This window comes from Cajanus cajan, chromosome 2 (genome assembly GCF_000230855.2).
Source record: "Cajanus cajan strain Asha chromosome 2, NIPB_CcT2T_4, whole genome shotgun sequence".
Classification (NCBI taxonomy): domain Eukaryota; kingdom Viridiplantae; phylum Streptophyta; class Magnoliopsida; order Fabales; family Fabaceae; genus Cajanus; species Cajanus cajan.
Window position 1 is genome coordinate 14355799 of NC_138518.1, and position 17038 is coordinate 14372836.

At 31.9% G+C, this 17038-nt stretch overlaps 1 protein-coding gene and 1 long non-coding RNA gene across 2 annotated transcripts; both read left to right on the plus strand.

Annotated features, from left to right (window-relative positions):
- The first annotated feature begins 4779 nt into the window (after positions 1 to 4779).
- On the plus strand, positions 4780 to 6752 carry LOC109814012 (uncharacterized). The gene has a single exon (XM_020378330.3). The coding sequence runs from the start codon at positions 4875 to 4877 to the stop codon at positions 6648 to 6650; it is 1776 nt and encodes a 591-aa protein (XP_020233919.2). The 5' UTR covers positions 4780 to 4874; the 3' UTR covers positions 6651 to 6752.
- An 83-nt stretch (positions 6753 to 6835) lies between these two features.
- LOC145954179 (uncharacterized) lies at positions 6836 to 8996 on the plus strand. Its single transcript, XR_014431332.1, has 2 exons — positions 6836 to 8158; positions 8336 to 8996. It is a non-coding gene; the product is annotated as an uncharacterized LOC145954179 (long non-coding RNA).
- The last annotated feature ends 8042 nt before the right edge of the window (positions 8997 to 17038 follow it).

Below are 17038 nucleotides of genomic sequence, written 5' to 3' on the forward strand. Positions count from 1 at the left end.
TACAATATTACAATGCAATTAATATACACTTCATCAATGAATAATAATCAAATTAATCATATTAATAGTGTAAAATTATGAATACCAATATATGTCAACAAATGAATTCATTTCTTAGATAAGTTATTTTAAATTTTAAGGTAAAATACATATAGAGGCACGAAGTGCCTCGACTCCGCTAGTATTAGTATTAGAAGACACCCTTTTCACTAACCACCTTGGTCTCCACTTTTTTTTTACTATTATACCATTTTATTTTAAAAAATTAAAAAAATATTTTTTAATCAAATTTAAGAACTTTAAACTAATACATTAATCATAATACTAATTAGATAAATATACTTTTATTATTTAATTTTTATTTTATTTTATCTATTAATATATTTAATTTGTTTCTGTTACTTGGTCTCCTTGGCTTTTTCCTCTCCCGTATGGGCAAAGTTTGCGAAGATGTAGCATCCTAGACGCGACAAACTTGTTTTTTAATAGAGGCTCCTCAATTCCAATGGTAATAATAAAGTATATTAAAAAAAAACTCACATTTCTACTTCATGTACAACTTTAAAGTATTACTCAAATTGATAAATAACATTGTGATTCTTGTAAGTACCTGGAATTTTGGGACCCTGTGTAGGAAAAGGAGAAATGATCAGACTCGAAGAAAGTCCTCGAATGAGAAGAACTTGTCAGTATAGTACTTGAACCACCAAATGAGAAAACACTTCGATACTAAGAATGAAGAAGAAAAAGTAATGGGAACAAAATATTCTCACGAAATAGAATTTCAGAAGCTTCATCCAAACAAGTATATAGAGCAGCCAATAACAACTTACTTAAACACACTTTCTTACGCAAGTGCAAAGACTGGGCTAAAATATAGTAGTATTTTGGTACTTGGAGAGAGGGTGGGCATTGATGAAGGCCAAATAAGTCTTCTTGTCCTAAACAATAGAAATATCTTTAAGGGAAATTTCTTCCTCGAAGGCATCAGGATGATATTTTTGACCTATGGGCATCAACCCGGTAATAGCAGCAACATCCAGCAAAGTCGGGTATACAGGACCACAAGGAAACTCGAAGGCTCCAGTCTCCCTGTTCTAGAAAAAGATTGCAGACAATAACATTTGTGGGTCGAAAATATGCAAGTCTGACTTTGCTAATTGAACAAAATCAAGAATACCAGTTTCCAACCAAATAGACTTCATCGAAGAGTCAACACATTCTAACCATTGTATGTGCCTTTCTTTAGTGGGGGAAAAGTCCTAAAAATCTTAGTAATATCATTAAAAAGAGATAGGTCAATATGGGGAGTATAGATAAAGGGGAGAGACTCGTTATCATCAAGAAGAAGAGCGTTGGCATACTTTCTTGTATTCTGACCAGAAAAGGGACCTAAGAAAGCACGAAGAGAACCATCTTGAGTGGAGAGGGGAATCAATACCTGGGATTGATAAATCCTTCTGCTTGCTTCCTCCATACTGGGAATAGGTACAAAGGGATCACTGCCTCCTTCCACCGTAGAGATAGGAATATTTTCCATCAAGAGTGGCAGAGACTGTGTAGAAGAAACAGATAAAAGGGTTGGTGAAAAGCCGGAAGCAGTGGCTGAAGTGGATGCTGCAGAAGAGGCCATGGCAATCACAAAAAGCGAAAGCAATCACAAGAAACAAGAAGAACCAGAAGAAGAACAAAGGAGCAAGAAACCAAGAGCAAAAGAACTTAGATGAGCATAGCACAAAAATGGTAAAAGGAATTTTTACCCTAAAAATTTTAACAAGTGTAAAACGGGCCTGGGTAAGAACAGCCTAAACAAGTCAGATCAACCATCAACATTTCAAATCTATTTCAAATCAACGGACAAAAGCATTGGGGAATGAGAGCAGGCGCCGTCAAAATTTATTAGAGGCAGTAAAATTTCAAATATAACGGTAGCCACATTTAATGCATGTTTGGTTAGGGTTTTATCGAGCAGGTGACTCAAAAGTTAATCAGTATTGATCGAAAACATGAAAGTCGTAGGAATTTAGTCTTTCATCGCCTTAACGCATGCTCCAAAAACTGAATTCCTAGGGGGGCATTTGTTATGATCACTCAAAAAGATTTCTACTCGAAGGAGTTGATTGGTGAACTGGCAAAGATAAGAAAGAATCTTGAAAGAATCCGAGAATATTCATATTCAAGAAACGCTCGAGATTAAAGGAGAAAGGCTATTAGCGGTTATGCGTATTCGAGAAACGCTCGAGATTAAAGGAGAAAGACTATGAGCGGTTGAGGTTATGAGGAAGTTATCAGATAGAGAAGTACCATACCATCTCTAAGGAACACTTTCGAGAGTCGAACAACAAAAACGTGGGATAAGCAGTTACAAGAGGTTAACGCAGGTTACGAAGAAATCATGCAAGTCACGTAGTGGGCAGCGGTTATACACCCCACGATGATCCTTCATGTAAATAACTGCTCCCAATGATCTTTATAAATATGAGAAGCAATCTCATACATGAGGTCGGAAAAAAATCATACTTACACTCTCAAGCACTCACTACCTGCGCATATAGCTTTCGTGCATGGAATTGCTGAGTATGGCAAATTCTTGACCACATTTCTTTGCTTTTTCTAGGATTAGTGTAGTTAGTTTCAATTCGTAATTAGTTTAATTCTGGTATTGTAATTTGATCGTTATGCGAAGTGGACTATGATTTATATTGCCAATATATTTATTGTTCATTAGAGCATCTACGACTACGTGCATGAACATTATTGCTTGATAATCATTGATGAAAATCTAGAAACAAGTAATTATTAGTCACTCTACTCCATTTGTCCTCATTCTTGATAAAGTATAAACGTAAAATACCTAAATTGAAACAAACTAGTACTAGTTCGAATAAAAAGAACTCATAAACGAATTCCACCACAAACACCATTGTAATAACAACTATAAAGGAGTCATTCTTTCTCTGGCATGTGCATCTTTTCTTCAGTTTCTATTTCAGGGCATTGTTTCCCTTCGCTTCTTCATTGGAATTAATTAACCCAGTCTTTGCTTTCCTTTTTATTTGATCTTCATATCAATTTGGCCAAGTCCAATTTCAGTGGCCTACCTTTTTTGCTTTTAACGGATGTGAAGATTTTATTCATATTTATCCTAATTGCACTTCATTCATTAGAATTAGATCCCATAACTTTAGCTTTCAATTTCACTATTTATACCTTTTTTGCTTTTAACGGATGTGAAGATTTTATTCATATTTATCCTAATTGCACTTCATTAGAATTAGATCCCATAACTTTAGCTTTCAATTTCACTATTTAAATCATTGACGTGAAAATTATATCCACACCGAGTTAAATTTAATTTAAATGTGACATCTTCATATTTTTTTTTGTTATTTATTTAATTTTAAATTTATTTATTACAAATTTACCATTTTAAAAGTATATTCTATTGGATGGAATTCTACAGTAATAGTAGATAAAACTCAACTTTGGAAAATGGTGAAAAAATAATTATTGCCTCAAAAATTAGAAAGGTAATATAATAATATAGTTATAAAAATCACTCCTTATATGTGTCAATTTGATAAATATAAGAATATAATTGTAACATTTCTTCATTTAAATCAATTCTAACTCCTATTTTTTAACAATATTAGAACACTTGAAAATGTAAGATTGAGTAATATTTCTCGTATTAATAACTTATTTCATGCAAAACAAAATATCTCTATTTTTGAGGTTGAGGTTATTTTTTTCATAAGCTATAAATAATTACATGAAATGTTAAATATCTCATATTGATACATGACATTATATTATTTATTTTTTATAGTTTTTTAAAATCAAAGAAATTATGGATGACGTATTTTATAAAGAATTGAGATTAATTCTTGAAAGGTATGAGACTATTCAATTTAATTATTATTTGATTCTTATATATGTTGTCTCTTATGTTAATGCTAACTAAAAATAATAACAAAATGATATTTATTTTCTTTCATAAATTGCAGGAAATCTAAAAATCGTTCTGATGTAGAATCATTATTTGGTCTTCGTATCAAGAAAATTTTATAAATATTATTACATCATAATGTACATAAAATAAATATATAAGTTTTTTTACTTTAGTCCATGCTTACAAATATAATTATGTACAACATAAATCATTTACTATATTTTAACCATTGTTATATATAAAATAAATAAAAACTAAAACTAAATTGTTTTTATTTAAAACAAAACAATAAAGACATAAAGTAAAACAATTTGACAAATATTTAAAATTTTACAATATTATAATGCAATTAATATACACTTCATCAATGAATAATAATCAAATTAATCATATTAATAGTTTAAAATTATGAATATCGAAATATGTCAACAAATGAATTCATTTTCTAGATTAGTTATTTTAAATTTTAAGGTAAAATACACATAGAGACACGAAGTGCCTCAACTCCGCTAGTATTAGTATTAGATGACACCCTTTTCACTAACCACCTTGGTCTCTACTTTTTTTTACTATTATACCATTTTATTTTAAAAAATTAGAAAAAATATTTTTTAATCAAATTTAAGAACTTTAAACTAATACATTAATCATAATACTAATTAGATAAATATACTTTTATTATTTAATTTTTATTTTATTTTATCTATTAATATATTTAATTTGTTTCTGTTACTTGGTCTCCTTGGCTTTTTCCTCTCCCGTATCGGCGACAAACTTGTTTTTAATAGAGGCTCCTCAATTCCAATGGTAATAATAAAGTATATTAAAAAAAAAACTCACATTTCTACTTCATGTACAACTTTCCCTTTGCACAATTCTTTCTTTCTTTTCACTTTTGTATTTATAGGTTTTCTTCCCTTCAATGGGTTTAAGGATGTTGCGAGGAAGAGCTCTTCGGCACTTGGGTTCAATTCATAACCACAGAGATTTCCTTCTTCGCCCATCGCATTCTTCTTCAACTTTCTCCACCGTAGTTAGTGGCAGTGTTATAGACAGAGCCAAACTACTGGATTCCATCAGAAACATCAGAAATTTGGGCACTGCTTTGGATTTGTTCCACCAAATGGTTGCAATGAAGCCTCTCCCACGTGAACAGGCCTTCACCTTATTGTTCGGCATCATTGCAAAGATGAAACATTACACAACTGTCATTTCCCTTACCAAACACATGTGTTCCCTTGGAGTGAAACCAGATGTTTACACGCTCAATATCGTCATCAATTGTATTTGTCGTTTAAATCACACAGTGTATGGCTTCTCCATTTTAGGGCTTATATTCAAAATTGGTTTGGAGCCCGATCTCGTGACGTTTGGCACCCTCGTTAATGGGCTTTGCATAGAAGGTAATGTGGCTCAAGCAATGAGGTTGGTGGGGCATTTGGAAGACATGGGATATCAGCCCAACTTCTACATGAATGGTACAATAATTAATGGATTGTGTAAGGTGGGAGACACTTCTGCTGCTATCTCATACTTCAAGAAGATGGAACATTCTTTGAATTTTGCAGCTTGGAATACAGTTATCGACAGCCTTTGCAAGGATGGCAAGGTATGCGAGGCTTTGGATTTCTTTTCAGAAATGACTCGCAAAGGTATTCATCTTACTCTCGCCACTTACAATTCCTTAATTGACGGCCTTTGTAATTTTGGTAGATGGAAAGAGGCTGCAACTCTACTGGGTCATATGATGAGAAAGGGAATCATGCCAGATGTGCAAATTTTTAGTGTTTTTGTTAACCATATTTGCAACGAGGGGATGATTACAAGGGCTAAAAGTATAATGGACTTCATGGTTCATTTTGGAGTGGAACCTGATGTTTTCACATATACTTCACTGATTAGTGCTCATTGTTTGCTAAATCAAATGGAGGATGCTATGAAAGTATTTGATTTGATGATTCAGAAGGGCAGCATACCAACTGCTGTGACTTATAATTCATTGATCCATGGATGGTGTAAAATTAGAAACATAAATAAGGCTATGCATCTCTTGGGTGAAATGGTTAATTGTGGACTAAGTCCAGATGTTATCACTTGGAACATTCTTATTGGGGGGTTTTGTAAAGCAGGGAAACCATTAGCTGCAAAAGAATTGATTTCTATAATGCACAAGCATGACCAACTTCCTAATCTCCAAACTTGTGCCATTATTTTGGATGGCCTATTCAAATGTCATTTTCCTTTCGAGGCAATATCATTGTTTAGGGAGATGGAAAAGATGAATTTTGATCTCCATATCGATATTTACAATATTGTGCTAAATGGATTGTGTAGGTTTGGAAAACTGAATGATGCACGAGAATTGTTTTCTTGTTTGCAAAGTGAAGGCAAGAAAATTGATGTTGCTTCTTATACGACAATGATTAAAGGTCTATGTAACGTGGGACTATTGGATGAAGCTGAAGACTTGCTGATGAAAATGGAAGAGATTGGTTGTCCCCCAGATGAGAGGACTTATAATGTGTTTGTCCAAGGATTGCTGTGGAGATATGATATTTCAAGGTCAACAAAATACCTTTTACTGATGAGAGGCAATGGTTTTTCTGCAAATGCTACCACCACAAAATTGCTTATCAGATATTTCTCAGCTAATAAAGAAAATCCTACATTACAAGAATTCTTGCAGCAATTTGTTTGAGTATATAACCGGTATATTTGAATACCAACATTTCCTTCAGGGCTAACCTGTTAGCATAGTCAGACTCTATGTGCTTGGTTTTATATAAGTTATTATGTCATTCCTCTTTCAAATATACCCATGAACAATGTTAAGGACTAATATTTTTAATATCTTCTCTCTATCACTTTCATTCCTAACATTCCTCTTTCAAATGTACCCATGAACTATGTTAAGGATCCTATTTGTAATCTTGTTTCGTGTCTATTCTTGTGTTCTACATAATTTTTAATAACAGCCTCGATGTGCCATTATTTTTGTCATGACTCTGTTTTAGTTGGTAGGTATACTTACATTTTAGTCTCAATATATACGGGGTTGTGTTTGGCATTAAAATTCAGTATTATTCATAGGCACTTAAAGTAGTACCATCTAATATTTGTGATGAATAGGTGAAAGAGACTTTTTTTTGGGCTAGTAGATGTGCACCCATGCCCTATATATCTATTATTGGGGGGGGGGGGGGGGGGCAGTAGTTCATACATAAATATAAATTATAGTGCTTCACCACAGACTACTAGTGCTAGGGAAATTCATTCATCATTATCCGTGTCTTAACCCTCAAGGAATGAGCAAAATCCCATTTTCACATTTTATCTTGTTTGTTTATTGTATATCAACTACTTGTGGTATTCAATGTCCTATATAATGAGCATCTTTACCTGGACCTGTAAACATCCGAGTTTGATACAGTTTCCAATCCTCTGATCCATTGAGCTTTTAGTTTAATTTTAAAACAACAAATGGCGTACTGTGTGTTGACAACAGTAGCCAATTGTGGATACACCCCTATTATGCTGTGGAAGGTTGTGTTAACTAGGTTAACATCAGGTGCAATTTGGTTGTCACCTGTCAGTAATTAATGGAGCTTAAGGGTTATTATTATTATTATTATTATTATTATTATTATTATTATTATTATTATTATTATTAAATGAACAAACTTGAAAAGCAATTTTATAGTTACTGTACAAGAAAGCTAATTTGTGATTTAAGTTTTAGTAATGGTTCTATGGACTGTTATTTTTAAAGTCTGTTGTTAAATCACGTTATATGATGTTTCAGATTGACTCTTAGCATAGTCAGACTCTATGTGCTTGGTTTTATATGAGTTATTATGTCATTCCTCTTTCAAATATACCCATGAACAATGTTAAGGACTAATATTTTTAATATCTTCTCTCTATCACTTTCATTCATAACATTCCTCAGGACAAGCTCTGTTTTGTTTTTTTTGTTTGTTTGTTAGAAATACCATTAAATCCAATTAGGAAAATATATTTCATTGGTACAGTTTAAGCTATAGGAGAAGTTGTGTTTACTTTCACAATGAATGGCATGTGCAATAAGAAATTTTATTTTATGATGTTATTACACAACTTCCTTCTGGCCGCAGGAGAGAAAAGATAGTGCACTGGTGATGATTAAGTCACTGAAGTTGTTTGGCATGAACATCTATTTGGTTTATGGTATAATCTTTTAGTCATTGGTAGTTTGATAAGTGCCTTGTTTTCTATAGGTTTTTTGAAGATCCAATAGCAGTTTATGGAGCAAAACATGCTATTTGGTCTCACTGCATGAACACGTCTAATACCGAGTGTTTTTAGTATTCACTACAGTTTTTCTATCTTTTGTTGATAATCTAGGGTAGATTTTCCCGGTAAATATCAAGATTGGTCAGCCGCAGATCCATTAGATCTTTTTTGGCCTCCAGTTATAAAGACAACATCAAACCTAAAGGTATTTATTTACAAATATTTCCTTTCAGTATTAGCTCCTGCTCTTCTATGATATCCTCGGTTTGTGTGTGAACATGATTCACAATAGAACACTTTGGTGTTGTTTGATCCTTATAGTCATTGGTTTGTTTGAAAATCTAATACCAGTTCAGGTCAGTGTCACACTGCCAGATTTCTTGATGGTTGATCAATTTACTAGCCATGGCAGTGAAAACCCAAAAAGGGATTATACTTTGCTTTGCTACCTCCCATACCATAGCTTTTATGCCCATTGTCCCTTCAATGATCATTCAGACACAATGATCCTTTCTACTCATTCAGGGTCAAGCCTTGAGAAGTTGAGTTCTACATATGCTACTATGGTTGGGGTGACTTCAAACACATGCAAGTCAAGCAGGATATTCATAGCCTTTTTATTCATTATTGTTGTGATTCAATCCTGTTGTAATTTCATTTTCACTTGTTGAGAAGAAAGATATAATGCAAGGATGTAACGGGTTGAAGTATTTCCTCACTATTGCAGTTGTTTGCCTAAGGCAACTTATAAAATCTTTTATAAGAAATTAAACTTTCTTAATGTTATATCTCATCATTCCTTTCAATATGCATTTTACGTACTATTCTTAGTAACTAAAAATTTTCTTCCTAAACCATCTCATACTTTTTAATTTCAATCTACATTCCTTTTTGATTTTGTACTTTTATAATTACTTTTAATCAAAATACTTTATTTTCATTATTATTTTTTATGTTTTCATTTATCATAATTTTTAATCATAAAAGTAATATTAACTAAATAAGAAAATTCTTCTAAGCCACAAGCTATCCTACTTTTTTTTTTGGTTCAAGATTATACAACGAAATCCACCACCATTATATTTATACCGATAAGAGTTAACTTTTCAAATAGATGAAATATAATTATTTCATCAAACTCACTTGGGTCATCCTAATGAGAGGCTTGTGTAATAAGTAAAAAAAGATCTTAAATTTAACTTTATTATTGTCATTGTATATATACATATATATTTCTTTTTCTTAGCTTATCTTTGCATGTTTTTATGTGATTTGGATTAAGATGATCATACTTGATATGAGAATAGGACTTGAGTGTTACAGTGGAAGTCATATAGTAACGTAGGAGTTGGATGATTTTGATAATTACTTGTTGGTGGTAGATTTGTGTAGATAACTATATTTGTTTGATTGATAACTTAATTATATATTTACACATGCAAGATTACTATATGTATATTACACATATTGAATTAGTCGTTTTATCCTTATATGCATGCAATATTATATCTATTATAGTATTTATAAATATATAATCTTAAAATAGTAATTGTGTCATTTAGTATAAAGATTATTACAGATCGTTACAATTGTAATTTAAAATCTCAATTTTTTTTAAAGCTAGTTATAAAACTTAAATGATATCAATTGGTAAAACTCTTTGATGATGCATATTATATTAGCTCAATAAAAGAATAGAAGACAAGCTTATTGGTGTTTTACTTTTGGGTTTTTGGTATAAATAATTTTAAATTGTAATATAATTTTGAAATGCAGTTTTTTCCTTCAGTGTCAATTGTTCCTTTAAATAAATATTTTTTTTGGTGTACACACTAACAACTTAATATAATTATGATACGGTGTAAAAGAATATAACTATGATATTTATCTTTGGTACATTAGTGAAAGAAAGAGTCCTAGAAGGCTAAGACATCTTAAGCGGATTCATTTTGTAAATGATAACGCATGTTTCCTAATTCTCTATTTATTATAGTCAAAGTCAGAATACATCGTGTTCTATAATGATGCATATTACGTTTCTAATTTTAAGAAATTTACCGACTTTTGACAAGTTATTTATGATTAAATAAATTAGCTAGTGTCCATATATATATATATATATATATATATATATATAAATAAAAGGAGGGATTCTTTTGTTCAAGGAGTAAGTTTACCTAAATTTATTTTGTTCAATAACTCTTCTACATCAAATTTTAATGATCCAACCATTCAATTTAAAGTTCTTAATGCATAGATCAAATTTGTAAATTTTTTAAAAATTTAAAAATTATTTGATACTTCATTTCATTAATTTAAATTGACGGATAATCATAAAATTATTTTATACATTGATTCAAATTAATGAAGTATCAAATAATTTTTTAATTTTCTAAAATTTTACATATTTGATCTATGCATTAAGAACTTTAAATTGAACAGTTAGATCGCTAAAATTTGATGTAAAACATGAATTATTGAACGAAATAAGTTTAGGTAAACTTACTTCTAAAGTAAAAAGATCCTTCTTTTATATATATATATATAAAACATTTGGCCCGATTCACTTTCTCACCATATTATCTACTAGAGTTACATTCTTTTTTCATCTATCAATATATTAAAGGTTGTGAATTAAGAAAGTGTAAGTGACGATATCATATTGAATACCTTTGTCAATCATTTCTGGAAACTAATCTAAAGACTCACATACCTTGCCATTCTTACATAGACTCTCCATCATAATGTTGTAATATATAACCTATTTAAATATTATGACAACTGTTTATCTAATTTATTTTTCTTTTTAATGTATAACCATATAAAAATAATAATTTTAAATACAAGAGTTTTTAATTATTTTATGCGAACAAAAAATTTAAGACATTTATAAGTAAAATGCCATTTTAAACATTGAAAAATTGATAGTAAGAGTTGCTGTAACAAATATTAAGAGACTTGTTCATATTAGTAGAATTAGTTGGCAATAATATCAACATTATTTTTCATGTTAAATTAAATAAAATAATTATTTTATTTAAATAATATGACATGAATGAAAAAATTATTTATAATTTTTAAATGATAGAAATTTAATTTTTTATTCAAATACAAAATTTTTTAAAAGAAGAAATTTGATTATTTTTATCAAAATCAAAAATTTTAGAAATAAAGAAATTTAATTGCTTATCCAAACATAAAAAAAACTAAGGAACTTAATTTCCTCGTCCAAACAATAACTTTTTAAAAAGTAGAAATTTCAATTAAAGTAATTGAATTTCTAAAATTTTAAAATTTCCTAGAATTATAAAATTTTCTATCTAAACATAACCTAAGGGATAACAATATATAAACTTAAATATGTTTTTAGTCACAATAAAATAAATAAATTTTGATTTTGGTCATTGTAATTTATTTTTAGTTTTTCATCTGTCTAAAATTTGAAATAATATTTTTAGTCCTTCATATTATGTTATCCGTTTTAACTACTTATTTGTTTGGAAAGTCTAGTGACCATCTCACGTGGTATCGTTTGTGCTCGTAACACTCCAAGTTTCTAAATAAATTAATAAGAGTTTTAAATAATTAATTGGGTTATTTATAATTATGAGTGTTGGTAAATAAAATGAAATATTTCAAAATTAATTGACTATATATGTGTCTGAGAAATCATTAGCATTTTATACAGTTATTTTTTTAGCTTTTAATGAATAAAAAGAGGAGAATGAGTAACTACAATTATTTTTTTAACTAATGGGTTAAAAAAAAGTTAAGGGTCTTGAAAAAGAGAATAGAAGTTACATCAGTTTTACACTTCTCATTTTTATGCATGTGAAAAACTTGGAGAACCAAAGACATTTGAAAAGCATCCCAGAGATCCGCACCCAACAAGAGGGATTGAGTAATATCACTCTAGGGTGTGTGATGTTTTCAAGGTAATGAAATTGGTCCACAATCTTATTTTCTATAATGTATGTTGTACGAGGGAGAAATCTTAAATTATGATTGTAACTTGTGGTTATGAACTCCATTTGATTCTCTTGTACTCTAATTGAAGTTGTGGAGAAAAGATGAACACTAAAAGGGGTTTGAATAGTGTGTATCAAAAGCTCACACTTTTTACATATTGAAGTAATAATACTAGTTAGATGGAGTGCAAAGGGAAGTTAGACGAAATACTAGGTATTTCTATATTGGTTCATCTTAATCACCAAGACTACATCTAGTTCCCAATCCAACCAGATTGAGTTCTATTATCTTTAAACAAAGATACAAGTATTCTTTCAACAAGCCCCTTCTAGCTCAATCCTAAGTATTCTTTGACTTTCCTCTTCAAGAAACTACCCAAGTATTCTTTTCACAACAAGTCTCTCTAGAGTTAACAATCAAGTATTCTCTTACAGTCAAACCTCTTTAAAATAAAAATGAGTATTCTTTTATAAATAAGCCTTTTCAGGCTCAACCTTATAACATTGATTATGAAGGTTATAGAGATGTTGTTGCGTCTCACTTATATACAACAATAAGGTTTCACAAGAAAGAATGAAAATTATACACATGTAAGCTTTACAAATTGTGTTTCTTTGTGTATGTTTTTGTACAAGTCTCTACTTGTTCTTTCTTGAGCTTTGAACCTTCTTATATAATAGTTCGGAGAAGATAATTGTTGCAACACTTTGATTCCATCTCATAAGTTTTTTTCATCTATCTTCGTTATTTTTTCTTATGATGACAGGTAACCATTTGATTCATTTAATGCAAGTATTAAATGCATTTCACCAAATGGTACCTCTTATCTAATCAAGGAAGCTATTTATCATATTTCTATATCAAATGAAACTTGTAGAAGTAATGTCAATGCAGTGCAACAACTGTAGTGACTTTATCTACTTTTCTCCATGATTTCAAGGATCTTTGATGGAAAACCTTGTTGAGAAACCGGATTGATGTTGATTCCTCTTCAAGCTTCTCCCTAGATCTTTGACTTCTTGATTCTTCTCAAGCTTCTCCAAAGGCTTCCAATGGAAGGAGAAGCCTTGGAATCACCACAGTTGGTGAAGAAAACCCTTCAAGAGGTGCCACTCCTTGGAGGAAAGATAAGCCCCTTCAATCCTCACCACACTCTTCTATGGAAAGGATAAAAGGATTGGATGAATATCAAAAAGGTTAAAGACTTTTGGAAGAGAGAATTTTCGTGCAAATTCTGATCTCACTCAAAAATATCATCAAAAGTGATTACAAAAGTAAGAAAAAGGTTTATATATGGTGGGGTAAACTTATGGTGCAAGCTAGGCTAACTATGGTTCAAGAGAAGCATGGTTAGCTTAACTTGACAGGTGTAGTTAGCTTAGGAAGCTTGTGGAGCAAGCGTCTAACATAGAAGCTTGAAAAGCAAGCTAAGTTAGAAGCTTGTAACATAAGCTTCTCAAGTGTGAAAGGGAACTAAGTAATTCCGACCAAAGTACCAAGCTAGGCGGCCAACTTGCTTTTCTCCAAGTTTAATCCAATCCAAAATTTGGAATTGGTTTAGTTAGGTTCACCATATGATGGTGAGGCCTAGCTAAATCAATTCCTTGAAAAATATGGAGCAAAACAAGCCCAATACGTAAAATTTGGCCTAGGCCCAGTCCTGGCCCAATTACTAGTTGCACCTACACACCTTGCTAATTGTCACCCCACTTCTACTACTGAAAATACAAAAATGATACAAGGTCAAATGGAGCAAAAGTCTCCAAGTAACATACCATAAATTCCTAAAGGATAACCTAAAATAAAAGAAAGAAAGTGCCTCACAAATTCAAAGGCAAAATACACCTATACAAGTATCTATTATATACAAGGTACAAGAAATCAAACTATATAATGTATGTACAATAGAGACTATGAGACTAAACAGAGGAATCATACTCAATACTCATATTGAGCATAGGTCTAAGAAACATCTCCTCTATAAAAGCCTCCTCTAGCCTCCTAACCATGGACCTAGTTAAAGGCCCAATGGTCTTCAAGTGTGAGCCTCCTTGGATCAACCTTCACCCTTCTTGGTCTTACCTCTTCCAAAGGGATCCTTAGGGATTAGATTTCCATCATACCCTTCCCCTTCGAAAGGATTTGTCCTCATATCCAGTGGTCCTTCCACAAAGATAGCATCACCTATAATGAAAATAAGAAACAAAGCATTAGGGATGATATATTCATATAACATATGTGGAAAGTGCACCCTATGAGGAATTTCTTCTATAGTCCTAACAAGGGTCCTTAGACTAGGAAGGATGAATTCTCTAAGCATAAGAATAGGATCCTCACTATAGTGTAGTCTAAGAGTAAAACTAAATCCTTTAAATGTTAAAGTACTAAAACTATAAGAAACTAATGAAGTACTCCTACATACTAAGGTATCTTGCCTAAAGTACCCTTTATAGTAACCTATGCTTTTACAAGAAAACAAAGTGAATATAATAAGAAAACTACCTAGGCAACCATTGATCATATTATTTGTTAGATACAACATAGAAGAGGGTGTAAAGATTTTAAAAGAGTTATATAGTCTAATTTGGTCTTGAAGGGAAGTAGTCAAATTAAGTCCAAAGAAGTTTGAACTTCCCTTAAGATCAAAAATAGAAAATAAGACACCATGAAATGTATCTAATAAACAATATAAACCAAAGGTTGGGTGTTTTATTAGAACAACTAAAGTAAGAGAAGTCCTAAATAGACAATGGCTGTCTACTTTGGGCACCACCAAAGTAGTAGCATAAGAAGTAGAACTAGGTGAAGTCCATTTCTTCTTCACAAGACTAAGAACTTGAGATCCTTTATTTTCAAAAATATTTAGGTTGTGGATCTTAAGCTCTAAGGTTGTGGTAGCAGTAGAAAAAGAGCTAAAATCTTTGTGAAGAAGAAAAGTCTTTTTGCAATCATTTTGAATTAAAAATTAACTTTCCTTTTGCACAAGATTTTTGGAGGAGACACTATCCTCCTTACTCTTTTCCAAGAGTAGTGTCTTTTTAGCATTAAGAAGGTAAAGTGGTTGTTCAACTAGAAGACATTTTTTAATAGAATGTTTTATTAAAAATTGACTTTTGGGAACAACTTCCTTGGAGGAGACACTACCCTCCAACTCTAGAACCTTCTTTTTCTCCTCTTTTCTTTTTTTTGATTTCATAAATACTTGATCCTCCAACACTTGTGAAGGTGAAAGAGGAGTCAAGGTGTGTTTCTTGCCTAGGTGGACTAGGCAAATTTTGATTGTAACACCATCATGAATGACCTTCCTATCATGCTGCCAAGGCCTTCCAAGTAAAATATGGCTTGCATCCATTGGAATTATATCACATAAAATTTCATCTTTATATTTTCCAATGGAGAAAGGAACATTTACTTGATCTTTAACTTCTATAGGTCCATCCTCATTAAGCCATTAAAGTTTATAAGATTTAGGATGAACTATAGTAGTTAAGTTAAGCTTATCAACCAACCTTTGGCTTACAAAGTTATTACAAGATCCACTATCAACAATGAGAGAACAAGTTTTCTTAAAAATTTTGCATCTAGAATGGAAAAGGTTCTCTCTTTGTGATTGGTCTTGTTCATTAGGTTGGTTGGTAAGTAACCTTCGGACAACCAATAGGTCACCTTCACATAGTGCTTCCTCACTAGAACTAGGGCTAGCATCTTCTTCACTTGAGGATGATGAAGAAGATGAAGTGCTTTCCCCACTTAGGATCTCATTGCCCATAATGATCATGGTCTTTTTTGTGGGGCATTGGGAAGCTATGTGTCCCCTCCCTAAGCACTTAAAGCAGTTAATGGAACTAGTTCTAGGCTCATCGGAAGGTTTTTCTTTTTCTTTTTCTTTTTCTAGTGGTCTATCCTTTGAATAAGAGGAGTAACCCTCATTCTTGAAGTCCTTCTTAGGGTAGGAGGTAGTTTCTTTCCTAAAGCTAGGCTTTCTTCTAAGTTGTTGCTCTACCCTTACACAAAGTTGAACTAGTTCATTAAAATCTCTATAGGGTAATAGTTCAACCTTGTCCCTAATTTCTAGGTTAAGACCACTTTGGAACCTAGCAATGGTGGTTATCTCTTCTTCCCTAATTCCAGCCCTTAGCATAAGCAACTCCATTTGTTGCCTATATTCCTCCACACTTTGATTTCTTTGTTGGAGTCTTTGAAGCTTGTCCATTAACTCTCTCTCATAATAGAGAGGAATGTGCCTTCTCCTTAGGGCACTCCTAAGTTCATTCCAATATTTAATGGAGGGCTCTCTCATAATTTGTTTTTCTCTCATTAGGGAAGTCCACCAATGTATGGCACTCCCTTGAAAACTAAGGGTGACCATAGGAACTCTTTTCTCTTCACTCACATTGTGGCAAGTGAAGAGTTGTTCAACTTTCATCTCCCAATCCAAGTAATCATCAACATTATCCTTTCCATGAAAGGGAGGAAGGTAAACTCTAGGTTCTCTTAGAGAGCTTGAGTCATGCCTAGGCCTATGTTGCCTAGGGGGTCTTTGATAGTAGCCATCATCATGGTGACTACTATAAAACCCTTCACTTGAAGATGAGTGAGTGTGTGAATGGTGACTTTTGGGCTGTGATCGTTCTTCATCATGTTTGCCTCTATGAGGCTTAGAAGGCCCTTCACCATCATGCCTTTTAGGCCTAGAAGGCCCATTGTCCTCATTGACCTTGGGTTTGCTAGAATTACCCCCACCACAAGTTTGTTTAACAACTCTCTAATGGTTTCATTGTTTTTTTCATTTTCTATTTCTTTTTTCCTAATATAATCCCTAAGTTCCTTAAGTTCATCTTTAGA